Source organism: Danio rerio, chromosome 18, assembly GCF_049306965.1.
Source record: "Danio rerio strain Tuebingen ecotype United States chromosome 18, GRCz12tu, whole genome shotgun sequence".
In the NCBI taxonomy this organism is placed as follows: Eukaryota; Metazoa; Chordata; class Actinopteri; order Cypriniformes; family Danionidae; genus Danio; species Danio rerio.
The window spans coordinates 34,490,001-34,508,482 of record NC_133193.1 but is presented as its reverse complement, the minus strand read 5'-3'; the positions used below and the strand labels follow the sequence as shown (position 1 = coordinate 34,508,482).

Here is an 18,482-nt window from a genome sequence, read left to right as displayed (position 1 = left end):
GTTGGTTTATTCTCAAAACACACCTATAACTCATTAAGAAAATAAACTCAACCCTTTTAGACCATGCACCACGGCACAAAGCAGATTTTCCCATTCTTAAATGAGCAAAAATGTGTTCTGACACGCCCTGAAAGCGTTTGCGCCCTGCGTTTTGCGCTCTGCGCATGGACCGTCAAAATAGAGCCCCTAATCTTTAAACTAATGACTTTTATTATAATGTTGACAGGTTTTGCAATATAACACTAACTTTGAAGCATTAATTAAATGCATATTTTCCGTGAAGCGATCTATTTGAGGTAGCCTGATATTTTTATTTGAAGGAAGAAAAAAACAGGATTGGACAAACAGTCTATTCTTGTTTTTAAAAAAGGATTCAGTCAGTGTTTTCGTTTTCTAAATTTGTCATTGTCATTTAAGTGAAAAAGATCTAGAGCAGGATTTAGCTTATTCTGTTTTTTTTGTTTGTTTGTTTTTTTGCTTGTGAAAACACTGCAGGTGCGTGAAGATGCTCTGTTATAGTCTGCATGCTGTTCGCATGCTAAAATAAATCAGTATTTTAAAATGCAAAATTTATTGTGTCACAAAAAATAGGCAAGTACATTTTTTATTATTAAATGATATTTTTATATTAATCTGTTAATGGTTAACATTTGGTTAACGAGCGGCGGTTGTCAGTTGGCAAAATTAACTGAAATGAGCAGTTTCTATAGCCAGTTTTACTTGATAATTCCTCCAAAATCTCGCTGTGAGCGAGACGGACAAAGTTCAAAACAATGTTCGCTTATATGCTTCAGCGCCAAAAAACAAACTGGTCTGTTAAATTAAATATTAATATATAAAATTACAGTGAAATATTCAGTTTCAAAGTAGCCTATATTAGGATAAATCATATGTTAATGCCAATCCATATTGCGCCAGTCAGTTTCACTTTTGTTAATTTAATCAACTACTTTGACCAAAATGGGCCAGGCTATAAACAATTTGTAGCAAAGTATTCCCTTTAGAAGAAATTCAGTCTGAAGAGTTAAGACTTGGTCTCATCTCCTAAATTATTTAGGAGTGTTTGGGATGTATCCTAACCTAGTTAAGAGTAACAAGATGGCAGCAAAGAGGAGGAGACCTTGCATTTTTTTAAGAACAAAAAAATGTGTTGCAATTATATGTTGACAGGGAGTTGCGAAAAGATTTCATCATGAATGTATTATTTCTGTCTGTAACTAATCTAGTCATAAATGCAATAACTTCTCACACTCTACGAAACACTGCCTTAACTGCAGAAATGAAGGTAATAATAACTCTGCGTTTTTTGGTGACTGGAAAGATGCAGCAGTGCACCAATGAAGACTTAGGGCGTACTCACACCATGTACAGTTGCCTTGAACCGGGCAGAGGCACGCTCGTCCCCTCTCCTGTCTCCCCCGACAGCCTGCACTCACATTACATTTGCACCTAAGCATGCTTGCGTCACCAATTATGCGCTGTACAGTTAGAATTTTTCTTCTTGGACCAGCTTGTTTTCTTTCTTTTTTTTGAATCCATATTGTAAGGGCTTTAAACTTTGGTCTTTCCACAGACAGACAAAAAAGCGATCAAAAAGCTTCCAAAGTTTAAATGAACAATCAGTTAAACTGTGTTTATTTGAGTAATGTATGCTTGCTTTAAGCTTCTGTGGGTTTTTGTGTGTAAATAATCCATGTGTTTAACTTAACTGTTGTAAATATTTAATGGGTTATAGCCATTGATGGTGGATGAAATCTACAGAATGTTTGTGAAATATTTCATGTTAGGTATTGATTAAAAAATAGGAAAGTTTCAAATGCATTGGTTTATATGTAGAAGCCATACCCTAAAAAGAGTCCATGTTACAATAATTTATTTTAATAACTTCCAATCAAAGGCAGGTAGCACACGACACTCACACAATGTGTCAACCCAGCCTCCTAGAGAAGGGAATGGGGGTGTAATTCCACCCCACAGCTTCTTTGATTGGACAATTACTGTGTAGGCCCGACCAATACCCAAAGCCTATAAATCTTTGAACAAGGAAATTTCCTAGTTGTCTTTGCCGGTAAGTATTAAGTATTAAAGAATAGCGAAATTCTCTGCTTTAGTGGTTTCTCTCAGGTTGTAATGCTAAGCACTTAGCAAATGCTAGAAGTTGAATCCTTACTCTTTCTCCATCATAATGTTCCTTAAGCTGCTTGTGTGCATGTGCGTTTGTGTGTTTTATGTAGATTAGTATGTTGTGTTATAGAGCAGTGGTTCCCAACCTGGGGTCCGCGCCCCCCTAAGGGGGGCGCCAGAGTTCACAGGGGGGGCGCGGGAGAGGATAAGTATTGAGGTAGAAAAAGGCATAAAAATGGTCCACTGTTATAAAGGGCTTTGCAATTAATCGAAAATCCGATTTAGATTTCGGTTTCAAACGATTATAAAAAAGCATTAATCGAGATAAATGATTATTGCATCATATTTCGCCACAGTTGTACACGTGTTGCTCTTAAAAGCGCGAAAGAGCTTATGTGTGTGTGCAGCACGATTACGCAGTCAGAAGCATGTGGCCGGTCAGCATTCACTCTCATTCACACACTGAGACTAGCAGAGGAGCGCAGACATCTAAAGTCATCTTAACGTGAACGCTTTAATGGTCAAATAGGTGTCAAAACGCGGTGTTTAGTGATTATTTACATTAACCCTCATTTGTGTAATAAACAAACGAGTTGAGGATCAAACGACGTGAAAGAGAAACCATTAAAGATACAGCGCGCTATAATCCTTTTGCCGCCTGTTTTTATCATTATTAAACAAACATAACGAGAAAACCCTCGCTGCTCTTGACTGAAGGAATGCTGAAGCTAAAGTGTTTTTCTTACAGTGAAGATGCTTAAAGCACAGTTTGTTTCATATTTTTATTTTATTCTATTGTATTTATTTCTCTTTCCTTTGCAGGGTGGAAAATAACGTATGTATACAGTTGTTTGCAGACAATCAAAAATATATATTGCTTAAGGGGGCTAATAATATTGACCTTAAATTGGTTTCAAAATATTTAAACCTGTCTTTATCCTAGCTAAAATAAAACAAATAGAAGAAAAAATATTATAGGAAATACTGTTAAAATTCCTTGCTCTGTTAAACATAATTTGGGAAATATTTATAAAAAAAAAAAAAAACTCAGGAGCGCTAATAATTTTGACTTTAACTGGCAATGGTTTTGAATAATCGTGATTACAATTATGACCAAAATAATCGTGATTATGATTTTTCCCAAAATCGAGCAGCCCAAAAAATAAAAAATAATCTAAACACATGCTTAAAATTCCAACATAATAGTGAAAATAATTAAAATAAATAACTTTAAATAATTATTTAAATTTTGCTCACTCGGGCAATCTGCTTGTCAACGTGTCGTAAAGGCAAAATCAAAACAAAAATGGCAGACAAACGTAAATGCAGTGATTCTTCAGAGGCGAAGAAAAAGATTAGACAGTATGACAAACCCTACCTAAATTTTGGTTTTATTGAAGGCCAAGACAAGTTAAAACTGATTAATTAATATTTTCTATATATATTACTATATATTAATATTACACAAACACACACACACACACACACACACACATATATATATACATATATATATATATATATATACATATATATATATATATATATACATATATATATATATATATATATATATATATATATATATATATATATATATATATATATATATATATATATATATATATATATATATATATATATATATATATATATATACACACAGTACATATGTGTGTGTGTGCGTGCGTGTGTATTTATATGGTGGGGGGGCTCCAGTGTTTGTATATGTTTATAGGGGGGGCCCCCAAAGAAAAAGGTTGGGAACCACTGTTATAGAGTAGCAATAAAATTGTGTTTAGTTTTTAAGATCCATGTTGGTGTGCTGTGTGCTTTATAAATTAATGTCCCAGCTTCAGATATTGTTACCTTGCTGATTAAATAAACACAATTCATAAATTTGGTTTGTTGACCACATAATAATTTTATACAGGATTGCTTTACACTAACCATTCTATTTGCTGGACAAATATGTAGGCTAAGTGTAAGCTTTAAATAATTCTATGTGTATCATGTTCGTGATACACCTTTGGATTTGAATACCTAAAGTTTAAATTTGATTTAAACCAAAGAGTTGAAATAATTTTGAAATAATAGCTTTAAGAGAGAAATGGCCAAAAAAAAGAGTGGGCCCGTTTATTAGCTCCATATTTAACTGGGGAGTCACAGCGGGCATATTATTCTTTACAATAACCAATTTACATTATGAGGCACTTAAAGCAAAATATTAGGCCGTGTCGGGTTGTCATCAGTATGTGCAGCACAACAATTTACTGGTTGGACATATGATGACAACCTCCCATTCGTTATCAAGCAGCCCGTTTTACACACGCTTGTGGAAAACCCCACAGGTGTCAGGGTATCTGAGAAAGTAGTTATAGAGCGGTTGCTCTGCACACTTCCCAGACGTCTGAGAGTTCTGCTTAGTATGAGGAATCCAACATCTCTGGCACAGCTGGTTGAAGCAGTGGAGCTGTCAGACGTCACCATGACCCGCCACAGTACAGAAAGAGCAACAGCCCAGCCCCGGGGGGCAACCTGGTGACCCGCAGAGGGCACCTCTAGACCAGGCAGCAGACCCATGGTTTTGAGCCCGGAGGATGAACCACTGAACCACCTTCCCCTTCAGCACGAGCATGGCTGACCGGCTGCATTGTTCACCGAACAATGTCAAGAGGAGCCCCGATGCACAAAGTGAAAGTGGAAGGGAGAACAATTAAAGCTGTATTGGATATAGGAAGAGCCATAACACTAATACAACCAGGGACCGTGACCATTTGATGCAGTCAGAAAGCCACCGTACCCCTAAACGTGTACATGGAGACACCAGAGGAGTGCCAACACAATTGGTGACCATTGCAGCCAGTCCCGGCTCATGGCTGTTAGAGATAGACATTGTCCCGGATATCCCTGTTCCCCTCCTACTTGGGAGAGATTAGACAAGATTAGAGGAGCTCCTTACGCCCCATTCACACTGGGCGTCAGCGTCAATGCTTCCCATTCACTATGAATGGGAGACGTCAGGCGTTGCCGAACTGCTTTGTGGATCCATCAGCGCCGATTCAGAGGCCCCAACTACAGACACGCCTTCAGTCAAACGTTGACGCTGAAGCCCCTTGTGAATGGGGCGTTACAGAGCAGCCAACAACCAGCATACGATGACGACCCTGGGCTCGGACACTAAAAGACAGAAAAAAAGTTATGATGGCTACAGAAAGCAACAGAGGGGGTGAGTGTACAAATATTCCACCTAATGTATTTTTTATATGTTCCAACATATGACAACAAGAAGATCATTTGGTAAAGCCCAAAGAGTATGGAGCTAGATTTGTTTCTTTATTATTTAATCAAAAATATTTAGTTTTAAAGAAAATTTAAGTATGTAGTAATTAAAAAATTAAAGATTTCAAATAAAAAAACACATTTAATTTAAAAACTTATGTCAATGATAACAAAATATTTTGGATTGCAAAAAATAAACAATTGTCCTATTATGCAGTTACCACAATTTTCATTGCACACTCATTAATTTTGCTCTCTTTTCTGCTGTCTTTTATTGCACATTTAGAATCTTTGCTTGCAGGTTGAAATGTTTTGCTTGTGAGTTGAAAAGTTTTGAACCCATGAATGCCAGGGTTAATTTTGTGTCTTTATTATTCAAACAAACATATGAAGTTTTTGACCAAAACTAGGTACAATGTAAATAAAAAATAAAAGATTTCAAATAATAAAAAACGTTTATTTAAAAAAAAATCACACTGCAAAAAATAAACTATTGCCATTTTATGCAGTTACCACCAGATTAATTCATTGTGTGCTCATTCATTTTGCTTTCGGTTTTGTTTCATTTTTGCGGATCTAAAATCTTTGCTTTTGAGTTGAAAAGTTTTGCGAGTTGAAAACTGCAGCTCAGTGGGCGGGATCTTATGAAACACCTTATTCTATTGGTCATCTTGATTGAGGTCACAGGTTGGCCACGCCCATTACATTTTCGCGCGGTTGGAATCGCCTTCCTGACAGGAGCGAGCTAATGGCTAGCAACAGGTCTTCTTTAAGGTAGGTTAACTGAAACTGTATAATAACTTGTGTATTACCATCCACATTTCCCATCTGATTATGTTACGACTGCTAGTATTAAACTCTAGTCAGCGATATTTTTGAATTTTCTCGATTAACATTATGATGTCGGCCATCAGTACTGTACAGTTGTAAAGGGCAACGCAAGGCCAGTGTATTTTGGAAAATATACATTGATGTACCGTTAAAGTCAGGCTTTTTGTCTGTAGATGATGGCCAGGTGTACAGTAGGTCTGCAAACAGTCTGGGAAACATTATCGGCAGCCCGTTGCTCTTAGTTTCCACTCAAGAGCTGTCTCTTTGAACTGGAGCATCATATTCATTCTCCACTGTTAGAAAATGTAGTAACTCAGTGTAACGTTATGTGTATTTCATTATGAACTTGACAAATATTTATTTAGCATATTTCGTTTGGCATATGAATGTTAGTTCATACATTAGTTAACTTGAATTAATAATGCATAGCATATCTGTTAAGCCATGATTAATCTTTGTTAATGTTTACTAAACATATTAATGCATTTAAAATCATGATGAACGAGTAAGAGTTTGTTCAGCATAAACTGTTAACGTTAACTTGTCATGTTCTATTGTATCTCCTTATATTAACAGCTCAATGTAATTAGCCAATGTTTATGGACACATACAATAATGTATTTGTTCACTGACAAGATAACATAATTAAATAAACAACATTTATTCAGTAATACTAAATGTTTGTTAACGGAAACTTATACAAATAGTAATGTTACTTAATGCAGCAAATACTGAACAACTCACATTCTTCAACAGGCATGTCATTCATGTTTTTAAGACTTTTTACTAACATGATTTATCTCTAGCAAAGCATTAGTTAAGGGAATTAGGATGCATAAGCGTGTTAAGTAACAATACAGTAGTTGTAGGGATGTTCAAAAATGCCTGTCAGCTATAATTTAATATGAAATCGTGGCAGCGACCTGAATCTACCTTTTAAAAATGAGTTTACAGTCCATCTCATGATATACACATATATTACGTTTTCACGCGATTGTACTGAACTCCCTTTAGTGACCAGAGCGAGCAACAGGTCTTCTTCAAGGTAAGTTAACTGAAAGTGTATAATAACTTGAATATTACCATCCACATTTTCCTAAACTCTGTCTAGTCAGTGATATTGATGAATACTCTCGATTGACTAACATTAGATGAAATACGTGCAAGATATTAACAATACATGTGTTCAAAAGTATGTGCACAGCTGAGACGTGCACAACTGTTCTCCATCGCGTCTGCATCCAGACTATGTTGGTGGACATACAGCTAATCTGACTAGACAAAGTTTAATACTAGCAGTCGTAACATAATCAGATGGGAAATGTGGATGGTAATACACAAGTTATTATACAGTTTCAGTTAACCTACCTTAAAGAAGACCTGTTGCTAGCCATTAGCTCGCTCCTGTCACGGAAGACAATTCCAACCGCGCGAAAATTTAATGGGCGTGGCCAACCTGTGACCTCAATCAAGATGACCAATAGAATAAGGTGTTTCATAAGATCCCGCCCACTGAGCTGTAGTTTTCAACTCGCAAAACTTTTCAACTCAAAAGCAAAGATTTTAGATCCGCAAAAATGAAACAAAACCGAAAGCAAAATGAATGAGCACACAATGAATTAATCTGGTGGTAACTGCATAAAATGGCAATAGTTTATTTTTTTGCAGTGTGATTTTTTTTAAATAAACATTTTTTATTATTTGAAATCTTTTATTTTTTATTTACATTGTACCTAGTTTTGGTCAAAAACTTCATATGTTTGTTTGAATACTAAAGACACAAAATTAACCCTGGCATTCATGGGTTCAAAACTTTTCAACTCACAAGCAAAACATTTCAACCTGCAAGCAAAGATTCTAAATGTGCAATAAAAGACAGCAGAAAAGAGAGCAAAATTAATGAGTGTGCAATGAAAATTGTGGTAACTGCATAATAGGACAATTGTTTATTTTTTGCAATCCAAAATATTTTATTATCGTTGACATAAGTTTTTAAATTAAACGTGTTTTTTATTTGAAATCTTTAATTTTTTAATTACTACATACTTAATTTTTCTTTAAAACTAAATATTTTTGATTGAATAATAAAGAAACAAATCTAGCTCCATAAAAGAGAGGACAAGAGTCTGCAGAACTGTTAGGCTCAAGTAAGAATGGTGAAAGATCAAGAAAGACTGCCTGCGCCTCACACCCTCGTGTACTTCATTATACAAAATGGGCTGCTGTACTGTGTCGCAGAGCAGCGGTAAGAGAAAAAAGTTTAAAAAGTAAAAAAAAAAAGTCAGTAGTGCCCAGAAGCAAGACTAAGACTGTCCTGGAGTTGGCCCATACCCACCCAATGGTGAGACATTTGGGACGGATTTCACTGGCCAGGGCTTAAGGCGGCAGTACGAAGGTTCTGCCAGACTTGCCCCACCTGTCAAAAGACAAACCCCCAGCCCGCTGATCCCATTACCCATTATAGCGGTGCCCTTCTCCCGGATTGGGATGGATCTGATAGGGCCGCTACCAAAATCAGCCCAGGGCCATAAACGCGTCCTGGTAATCCTGGATTATGCCACCAAATACCAAGAGGCTATTCCCCTATGCAAAGCCACCGCTCCGGCAATCTCTAAGGAACTCTTCCTGCTCTGCAGTCAGGTAGGGATACCCTCTGAGATTCTGACTGACCAGGAAACCCTCTTCATGTACCGGCTGATGGCGGACCTCTGCCAACTGCTCAAAACTACACAGCTGCGGACATCAGTTTATAACCCCCAAATAGATGGCCTAGTGGAGCAGTTCAACCAGACGCTGAAACGAATGCTCCGCCGAGTGGTCGCAGAGGATGGGTGCGACTGGGACCTCATGATCCCGTATGTGTTGTTTGGCATTCGGGAAGTCCCCCAGGCCTCCACAGGTTTTACACCTTTTGAATTACTTTTTAGATGACAGCCCGTGGACTCCTGTATCTTGAAAAGGTCCATTTGAGGTGGTGAAACGGGTCGGTCCAGTCAATCACCGCGTCCGTCAGCCGGGATGCCGCCAGGAGGAACAACTATACCCCAATAACTTACTGAAGCTTTGGATCCCTCCTCTCGGTGAGCTAGTGGCCTTCACAGAGAGGCATCAACCCATTGTTCATCTGGGAGAATAACTGTCGGCCACCCAATAGATGGAACTGCAAGACCTGGTCGGTCAGTTCCAGTATGTGTTCTGTGAATGCCTGGGCGCACCTCCATCATCTTACATGATATCAGCAAATCCCCCCAGGGATAGTCTTGCGGCAGCGGCCCTACCGGATCCCAGAGGCTCACTGGCTAGCTATTGCAGAAGAAATCCAGAAGATGTTGGAATTGGGGGTCATCGAACCATCATGTAGCTCGTGGTCCAGCCCGACCGTGATGGTCCCAAAATCTGATGGCAACCTTTGCTTCTGTAATGATTTTTAGAGGCTCAACAAAACATCTAGCTTTGATGGGTACCCAATGCCTCGGGTGGGTGAACTGCTCTATCGGCTCGGTGAAGCCCAATTCATCAGCACTCTTGACCCTACGAAAGGATAGTGGCCGATACCACTGTCACCAGTTGTCAAAGAAAAAACTGCCTTCTCGACTCCTGGTGGCCACTGGCAGTACCGGGTCCTCCCCTTCGGGCTCCACAGGGCCCCGGCAACACTCCAACGTATGATTGATATCTTGCTCTGTCCCCATCAGAACTACGCAGCAGCATACCTGGACGACGTCGTCATCCACTCAAACAAGGTGCTGTTAAAGCTACGTTGGGCAGGACTCACAGCTAACCCCCAAAAATGCCATCTAGGACTCAGAGGCCAAGTACCTAGGTTATACAATTGGAAGGGGACTAATACAGCCGCAGTAAAAGAAAGTGGATGCCGTAAAGAAGGCAGCTACACCATATACACAAACCTAGGTACAAGCTTTTTCTGGGGTTAGCGGGCTACTATAGATGTTTTATCCCCAATTTTTCATCCATAGCCAGCCCACTCATAGACCTCACAAAGAAGGGGCAGACAGAAAAACCCAGCAGTGGAAAAGGCAGTCCAGGAGATGAAGCAGATCCTGTCCTCCTCCCCGGTACTTCATGCCCCTGACTTTACCTGCCCCTTTGTCCGCCAGACCGACGTGTCCGACTCAGGCCTGGTAGCGGTCCTCTCCCAAGTCCATAAAGGAAAGGAACATCCAGTTGTCTGGCAAATAAATAAACACTGCTGTGCCCCCATGCGATATTATCATGTAACGGCGATCTCTCAGGCAGAAGATCTGAAAATTTTGTATATTGCACAACACTTACTGTCAAATGACTTTATCAAAACACAACTTATAACTTTAGGCAGGTAGCATGGTGGCTCAGGGGTTAGCAGTGTCGCAAAAAGGTCACTGGTTTGAGTCCTGACTGGACTAGTTTGCATGTTCTCCCTGTGTTCGCATATGTTTCCTCCATGTGCTCCGGTTTCCCCCACAGTCCAAAGAAATACAGTATAAGTGAATTAAATAAAACTAATTTGGCCGTAGTGTATGAGTGTGTGAGAGAGAGAGTGAATGTTTCCTAGTACTGGGTTGCAGCTGGAAGGGTATCCGCTGTGTAAAACATGTGCCAGAATAGTTGCCGGTTCAATTCACTGTGGCAACCTCTGAAATAGAGACTAAGCTGAAAAAAATTAACGAATGAATGAATAAATGAATGAATGAATGAATGTACTTTACGCAGTACAGTACCTAAGCTAGCACCTAAGCTTTTCACTGATAATGTGACAATAAAAGTGATTTTGATTTGATTTACATTGACACTAACGATGCCTGAACAGAGCTATTTGATATTGAGCCTTTTGAGGAATGTAATTTGAATATGGTAAAGTGCAGAACAAGTAGCTCATAAGAAGAAGTGTGAGGACTGTCAAGTCCCCATTTATAACTTTGGTAACCATAAGAGACATCATTAAAATTCAAAAACATTGTAAGAAATGAGTCTGCCTCGACCCAACTTCCACTCTAAATGGTGAATTGATGCTCATTTCCCAAAAGGGCTGACTTATGAAAGAAAAGAGAAGTCAACAAGGTCTTGTCTCTGCATTGTTTGAGGTGACTACATCTCGACCAAATGGTAACAATAGTAGAAAGGGGATGGGTGTGGTGCACAAAGAACCATCTCTTCAATAGTGTTAAAACTGCATTAACATAAAGAGATAGGGAGAACAGCTGGGTCAACAGCCAAGGAGCAACTTCATTAACATCTAAAGGCAATATCAAAAACAGTATAAAGGTTTGAGTTTAAGAATGTTCAGGGTTCATTCTGACTCCAGTGAACCCAAGGTACTGCCATGTATTTTGAGACTGCTATGCTGAATAAACATCTTCATTGAGATTTTCTTCGTCATCATCATTTTTTCTTACAACATTTTTAAAATGTTATCAGCCAAACTTTTGAGGTGCAGCCACATATTTACATTGCAAATACAAACTGGATGAATTTAATTTCCTCCAACCACTCTTGATACTGGGGAAATAATAATAACAATACTAATAATACATTTGTTATTATTAAATAAAGAAATATGATTTTTTTCAAAAATATATCATCATTAAATAAAAAGCCAATCCTTACCCAAATATTTAATAAATTTCTTAAGAAATGTGTCTTATACTTACAGATATGGCACTGATACGCCGTGGCTGTGTGCAAACCACTCTGCAGAGAGAGCCCTGGCCCCTCTGGATAAAATCATCAAGGATGAACTGAGTGACCTGGGTAGTTTTACCACAGCCTGTCTCTCCACTGATTACCAGAACCCGGTTAGCACTGATCAGCCTAACCAACTCCTACAAGATGACCAAAATCAATAGGCCATGAAAAAAATTACACTGACTGTGTAATCAGCCAATTAAAATTCTTTGTTCTATGTAGACAAGAGACTAAATTAATTAAATGTAGACACATCATACATATGTACACAAACAGTGAATTCATTAACAACAATTAGAAAATGTGACATTTACCTCTCTCATCCCATAAGAAGGTAACTTCTTCCTGAATTTCTAGGGGGAAATTCTGCACTTAAGTCAATATGCTGGCAAAAGATTTTTATCTGTTTTTTTCCTTGAAAAAAAATTCAAGCTTATGGAAAAAAAAAACAAGACTCACCAACATTTCAATGTATGCAGCATTATCTTCCTTCTTCTGTTGATCTTTCTTAAGTTCCTCATCCAAAAAAGGTATCTGCACAACATCTTGAAGTAAGTATTCTAAATTAGTTTCATTAAGTTCCTCTTTCAAACTTGCTCTTGACTTGATCGCATCCTCCTGTTTTTCATCTTTAGGCTCAACTTTTGGCAATGGCATAATGTTTTGAGTTTCTACAGGATCATCTCCATCAAAGTAACTGGAATGAAAACATAATTTTGGACAACACAGTTTTCAGAATGTCATAATTTTCCATGAATATTTGAAATCTGATAATTGTTAAATTATTGCATTTGCACCTGTGACCACGGGCCTCATCCTTGTTCCTCCAACTCTGAGATGTGGAAGGATGCACATCTCTACCCAGATCTCTCTGGACAGTATTCAGCAACTGAGTAATGTGCTTCTCTCGTGATTCATCCATATGAACAACAGCCCTCTAAAAAAACATAACAATATTTACTCTTAAAATATAAATTATAAAAGTTATTGACAGGTCAAATAAATAAACAATTTGTAACACTTGTTTTATTGCATAAGGTTTGTAATAATAATTGAATATGTTATGCATTTTATATTGATATGCTAAAATGTTTAGTATACAATGGGTATGGAAAGTATTTAGACCCCCTAAAAATTTCAGCTATTTGCTAAAATGATTAGTTCTTTTTTTCTTCATTGTACACACAGCACCCCATAATTGACAGAAAAAAAGAGCCTTGTCAATTGTTGATTTATTAAAAAAGAAAAACTGAAATATCACATGATCCTAAGTATTCAGACCATTTGCGCAATATTTAGTAGAAGCACCCTTTGATCTAATACAGCCATGAGTCTTTTTGGGAATGATGCAACAAGTTCTTCACACCTGGATTTGGGTATCCTCTGCCATTCCTCTATGCAGATCCTCTCCAGTACTGTCAGGTTGGATGGTAAACGTTAGTGGACAGCCATTTTCAGTTCCCCTTGGATGAGAAACTTCAATGCTATTAGTGGATTTACTCATAATCCACGAATGGGGAAGATTTCGTTTCAGAAAGCCAATTGTCTGAAAGAGTATATAACGGGCCAATGAAATGCCAATGAATTGGCAGCGTAAGCTTGCGCACCTGGAACTTATTGCCAATTATCTCCGCACATAAGCCCAGGTGAAGCAAGGAAACATCATCCTTTTCGCTTCAGAGACTATTACAGCCTTCTGAGAGAGTCGATGAGGGTTCCTCCAGCTGTGATCAAGCGATTCAGAGCGAACGAGAGCATTCTCACTGTCCAGAGGATCATCTCCCAACTCCGCAGCCGGACCGACTAGATGGAAGCTACGTAGAGGACGGCTCTTGACGGTGGAGCGGCCAGGGGGTATGTGGCGATTCCTTGCGGTCAATCTTTGTCCATGTGGCACCTCTTCTTGGCGAGGTCCGCCTCATCTCCCGTCCACAGCTTGTAAGTTATCTACCTCCCTCAGAGCTAGAGCTTACAAGGCTGCGGCCCAGGCTGCTTCCGCCTTGCACGCGATGGCCACCTACCAGTGCTACTAAGCGCAGGCGCTGGCCGAGCTGCACGAAGGTGGGTCCAACCCAGGCTTATGAGCTTCGCACCGCATCCGACTATGCTCTTCAGACCACTAAGTCCGCTGCATGTGCGTTGGGGAGGACGATGTCCACACTAGTGGTTCAGGAGTGCCAGCTCTGGCTAAACTTGGCTGATATGCGCAAAGTCGACAAAGTCTGCTTTCTTGACTCCCCCATATCCCAAGCTGGCCTGTTCGGCGACACCGTCTGTGAATTCACCCAGGAATTTGAGGCGTCGAGAGAGCAGTCTGAGGCGATGGGTAATGTCACCAATCGGCGGGACCGTAAGCCCGCTCCGCCCGTCGTACCATCCATATCTGCTCCTCGCCGAAGGCGCCCACCTACGAGAGCTGCACCGCCCCTGCACACGCCTCTGGCGTAGCGAGTGTGTCGAGCACCTCGAAAGCAGACAGCCCCCCCTTGCCCAGAGCGCCGCTAAGTCCGGTAACGAACCGCAAAGCGTCCCTGGGACAGGTCATCTGGATAAGAGGGAACTTGCTCTTTCCCCGCTGGAGGGCGGGGCCCCATTTCCAACGGCACTTTTTACTGCCATGAAAACATCAATGAAAGAGCACTTTTCCACTTCCCTCGCGCTTCCCGGATCAGCACCCTACTGCTGGTACGTCAGCGATTGTAGTGATGAGTCCATTAGCGAGAGCTCTGCCTGCCTGGTTAGCAAGGCCAGCCCTTCGCAGTGGCTCATACGCACTATCAGACTCGGCTATGCGATTCAGTTTGCGAAACGGCCCCCCCAAGTATACGGGTGTGTATTCACCAGGGTCAGCCCCCTGTCCACCCCTGTCTTGCGAGAGGAGATTGCTGTCCTCCTGGCGAAGGATGCGATCGAGCCGGTCCCTCCAGCCAAGATGGAGAGCGGGTTTTACAGCCCGCACTTCATCGTGCCCAAAAAGAGCGGTGGGTCACAGCCAATCCTAGATCTGCGCGTTTTGAACCGCTGTCTACACAAGCTGCCGTTCAGAATGCTCACGCAGAAGCGCATCCTCCGGTGCGTTCATCCTCTGGATTGGTCTGCAGCAATAGACCTAAAGGACGCATATTTCCATGTCTCCATTCTTCCTCGTCACCGTCAGTTCTGCGGTTTGCGTTTGAAGGTCGAGCTTGGCAATACAAAGTCCTCCCCTTCGGGCTCTCTCTGTCTCCGCGGATCCTCACCAAGCTCGCAGAAGGTGCCTTAGCGCCCCTTCGGCTTGCGGTCATCCGCATACTCAATTATCTCGATGAATGGCTGATTTTAGCCCACTCTCGGGAGCAATTGACTATGCACAGAGACAAAGTGCTCCGGCACCTCCAACTGTTGGGGTTATAGGTCAACCGAGAAAAAAGCAAACTCGCCCCCGTGCAGAGGATCTCTTTTTCTCAGGCTGGAGCTGGACTCGGTCACCATGGCAGTGCGCCTCTCCGGAGAGCATGCTCAGCTGATGCTGAACTGTCTGAGAGAGCTCGACAGCAAAATAGTGGTCCCACTGAAATTATTTCAGAGGCTCCTGGAGCATATGGCATTCGCAGCTGCTTCACGCCGCTTGGATTACTCCATATGAGACCACTCCAGCACTGGCTTCACGATCGAGACCACAGACGCGCATGGCACGCGTGCACACACCGAGTCACTGTTACTGTGCTGTGTCGTCACGCCCCTAGCCCTTGGAACGACCCCTCGTTCCTACAGGCCTGAGTGACTCTAGGACAGGCATCCTGTCATTTAGTTGTTTAACAGATGCTTCCAGCATGGGCTGGGGGGCTATGCGTAGCAGGCATGCAGCTGCGGGCCTGTGAAAAGAAACCCAGTTGCATTGGCATATCAATCGCCTGGAGCTGTTGGCAATGTTCCTCCACTCTCCACTCTTTTTTCCGGTGCTGGAGCAGCAACACGTGCTAGTCAGAACGGACAGCACGGCGGCGGTGGCGTATATCAACCGCATGGGGGGTATTTGCTCTCGCTGCATGTCTCATGCTCCTCTGGAGTCATCCGCGGCTAAAATTGCTGCGCGCCATTCACATTTCAGGCGAGCTCAACCGTGCTGCTGATGTGCTCTCACGGCAGCCTTTACGTCCTGGAGAATGGAGACCCCTACCTGAGTCTGTTCAGCTGATATGGGCGTGATTCGGGGAAGCCCAGATCAATCTGTTGCTTCCCCCGAGATCGCTCATTGCCAGTTGTTCTTCTCCCAGACCGAGGGCTCTCGGCACGGATGCACTGGCTCACAGCTGGCCTTGGGGCATGCGCAATACGCGTTTCCCCCAGTGAGCCTGCTCGCGCAGTTACTGTGCAAGGTCAGAGAGGACGAGGAACAGATTGCTCGTTGCCCTCTGGCCCAACCGGACCTGGATGTCAGAGCTCTCTCTCCTCACGATGGCCCTCCCCTGGCAGATCCCTTTGAGAGAGCACCTACTCACTCTCTCAGGGACAGGGCACCATCTGGCACCCTCGCCGATCTTTGAAACCTCCACCGGTGGGCCTTAGACGCGAGGAAGACTTAGGTAACTTACCGATTGCAGTTAATACCGTCACTAGGGCTAGAGCCTCCTCCCCAAGCGCGCCTATGCCCTGAAGTGGAGTCTATTCACTGAATGGTACATCTCTCGCAGAGAAGACCCCTGAAATTGGCTGGCAGCACCGTGGGAACGCATAACCTCATCATCCTGTTCCTCAGGGGCACTAAGCGAATGAATCCACCCTGCCCCCTCTCATGGCCTCTTAGGATCTCGCCCTCGTTCTCACGAGCCTGCGTCAGATCCTTTCGATCCTCTACTCAGTATCTTTAAGTTTCTGTCCCTGAAGACAGCTCTGCTGGTCGCATTGATATCGATTTAGAGGGTCAGGGACCTGGAGGCATTTTTTGGTCAGTGACTCGTGCCTGTAATTGGGCTGGCTTACTCTCACGTTCCTGAGACCCCGCCCGCGACATGTGCTCAAGGTTCCTACCACTCCCTTTTAATACCACGTAGTGAGCCTGCAAGCGCTGCCCCCAGAGGAGGCAGACCCAGCCCTATCCTTACTTTGTCCAGTTCACGCTTTGCGTATTTATGTGGACCGCACTCAGAGCTTAGATCATCTGAGCAGCTTTTCGTCTGTTATGGCGGTCGACAATAGGGAAGTGCCGTATTGAAACTAAGGTTGGCCCACTGGACGCAGCGCCTCTCTTACAGACATCTTTAGAGCTGCGGGCTGGGCGACACCTAACACATTTGCAAGGTTTTACAATCTGCGAGCCGTTTTTTTCAAGCGTATTAGGTAACTCTTGGTGATTGAGGAAACAACTTGGCTAAGGTGTTGAAACACGCTTGCTGCGCCATTCTCCCCAACACGGAGATATGTGCACTTTTTTATCTGTCAGTAAAGTTCCCCGTTAGGTGAGCCCTGCAGATTCCTCCAAGGCCTCAACACTGACTCAGCAGAGGAGTCACTTGCTGGCCCACTACGTTGTAGGTCTGCCCGCTGATCAGGCCGCGTTTTGGGTATAGGTGCCCGCTATGCGTGATCCCCACTAGGCGATCCCATATGCTTATTTAGCCACGGTGCAGTCCCCCCTCACGGGCGGACCCGTGTCTTCCCTCTACGCTAACCATCTTATTATATGCATACTCCCCCTTCTCAGGGCTAGTCCATAAGTATTTTTGCCATTATATCTCCCCATTGGGTAGCAGATGGCCTCCGCAGCTTCCCAAAAACTACATCTTAATCCGTAAAACTTCTTTTGAAGTAGGATAAGTAAGGGCCAGGAACCACGTTGGAGGACCGCGCCTCTATTTGATGCAGGAGCGCTCACTCTATGCCTGGCTATCCTCTCATCGGAGGCGAAGGTAGGGTGCAGTCATTATGGCGTTTTCCATACATTCCCCCATTTGTGGATTATGAATAAATCCACTAATAGCATTGAAGTTCAACATCTGAAGGGGAACGCTCTGGTTACTAAAGTAACCCTCGTTCCCCGAGGAGGGGAACGAAAATGCTATTTAGCATCGCCATAATGACTGTTCATTGGCTGTAAGTGTCAGTCTCTGAAGCTTAAAAGGATGGTGTTTCCTTGCTTCACCTGGGCTTATATGCGGAGCTAATTGGCAATAAGTTCCAGGTGCGCAAGCTTACGCTGCCAATTCATTTGGCATTTCATTGGCCCGTTATATACTCTTTCAGACAATTGGCTTTCTGAAACGAAATCTCCCCCATTCGTGGATTATGAATAAATCCAATAATAGCATTTCCGTTCCCCGATGGTTACTTTAGTAACCAGAGCGTTCTCTCTAGAGATGCTCAATTGGGTTTAAGACACGGCTCTGGCAGGGCCATTCAAGAATAGTCTCGGAGTTGTTCTTGTTGGAAGGTAAGCCTTCAGCCCAGTCTGAGGTCCTGAGCACTCTGGAGAAGTTTTTTGTCCAGGATATCCCTGTGCTAGGCCACATTCATCTTTCCTTCAAATTACAACCAGTCATCCTGTTCCTGCAGCTGAAAAACACCCCCACAGTATGCTGCCAAAA

At 42.3% G+C, this 18,482-nt stretch overlaps 1 protein-coding gene across 3 annotated transcripts in view; it reads right to left on the bottom strand.

Annotated features, from left to right (window-relative positions):
• Positions 1-18,482, bottom strand: part of dhx36 (DEAH (Asp-Glu-Ala-His) box polypeptide 36) — a 237,055-nt gene that overhangs the window by 202,131 nt on the left and 16,442 nt on the right. For 2 of the 3 annotated variants that reach the window (XM_005159207.6, NM_001128544.2), the window contains 4 exon segments: positions 12,717-12,856; positions 12,379-12,616; positions 12,234-12,272; positions 11,886-12,056 (listed from right to left, as the gene is read on the bottom strand). In XM_005159207.6, the coding sequence (XP_005159264.3) occupies positions 11,886-12,056; positions 12,234-12,272; positions 12,379-12,616; positions 12,717-12,856 (588 nt within the window). 3 annotated transcript variants of the gene reach the window in all.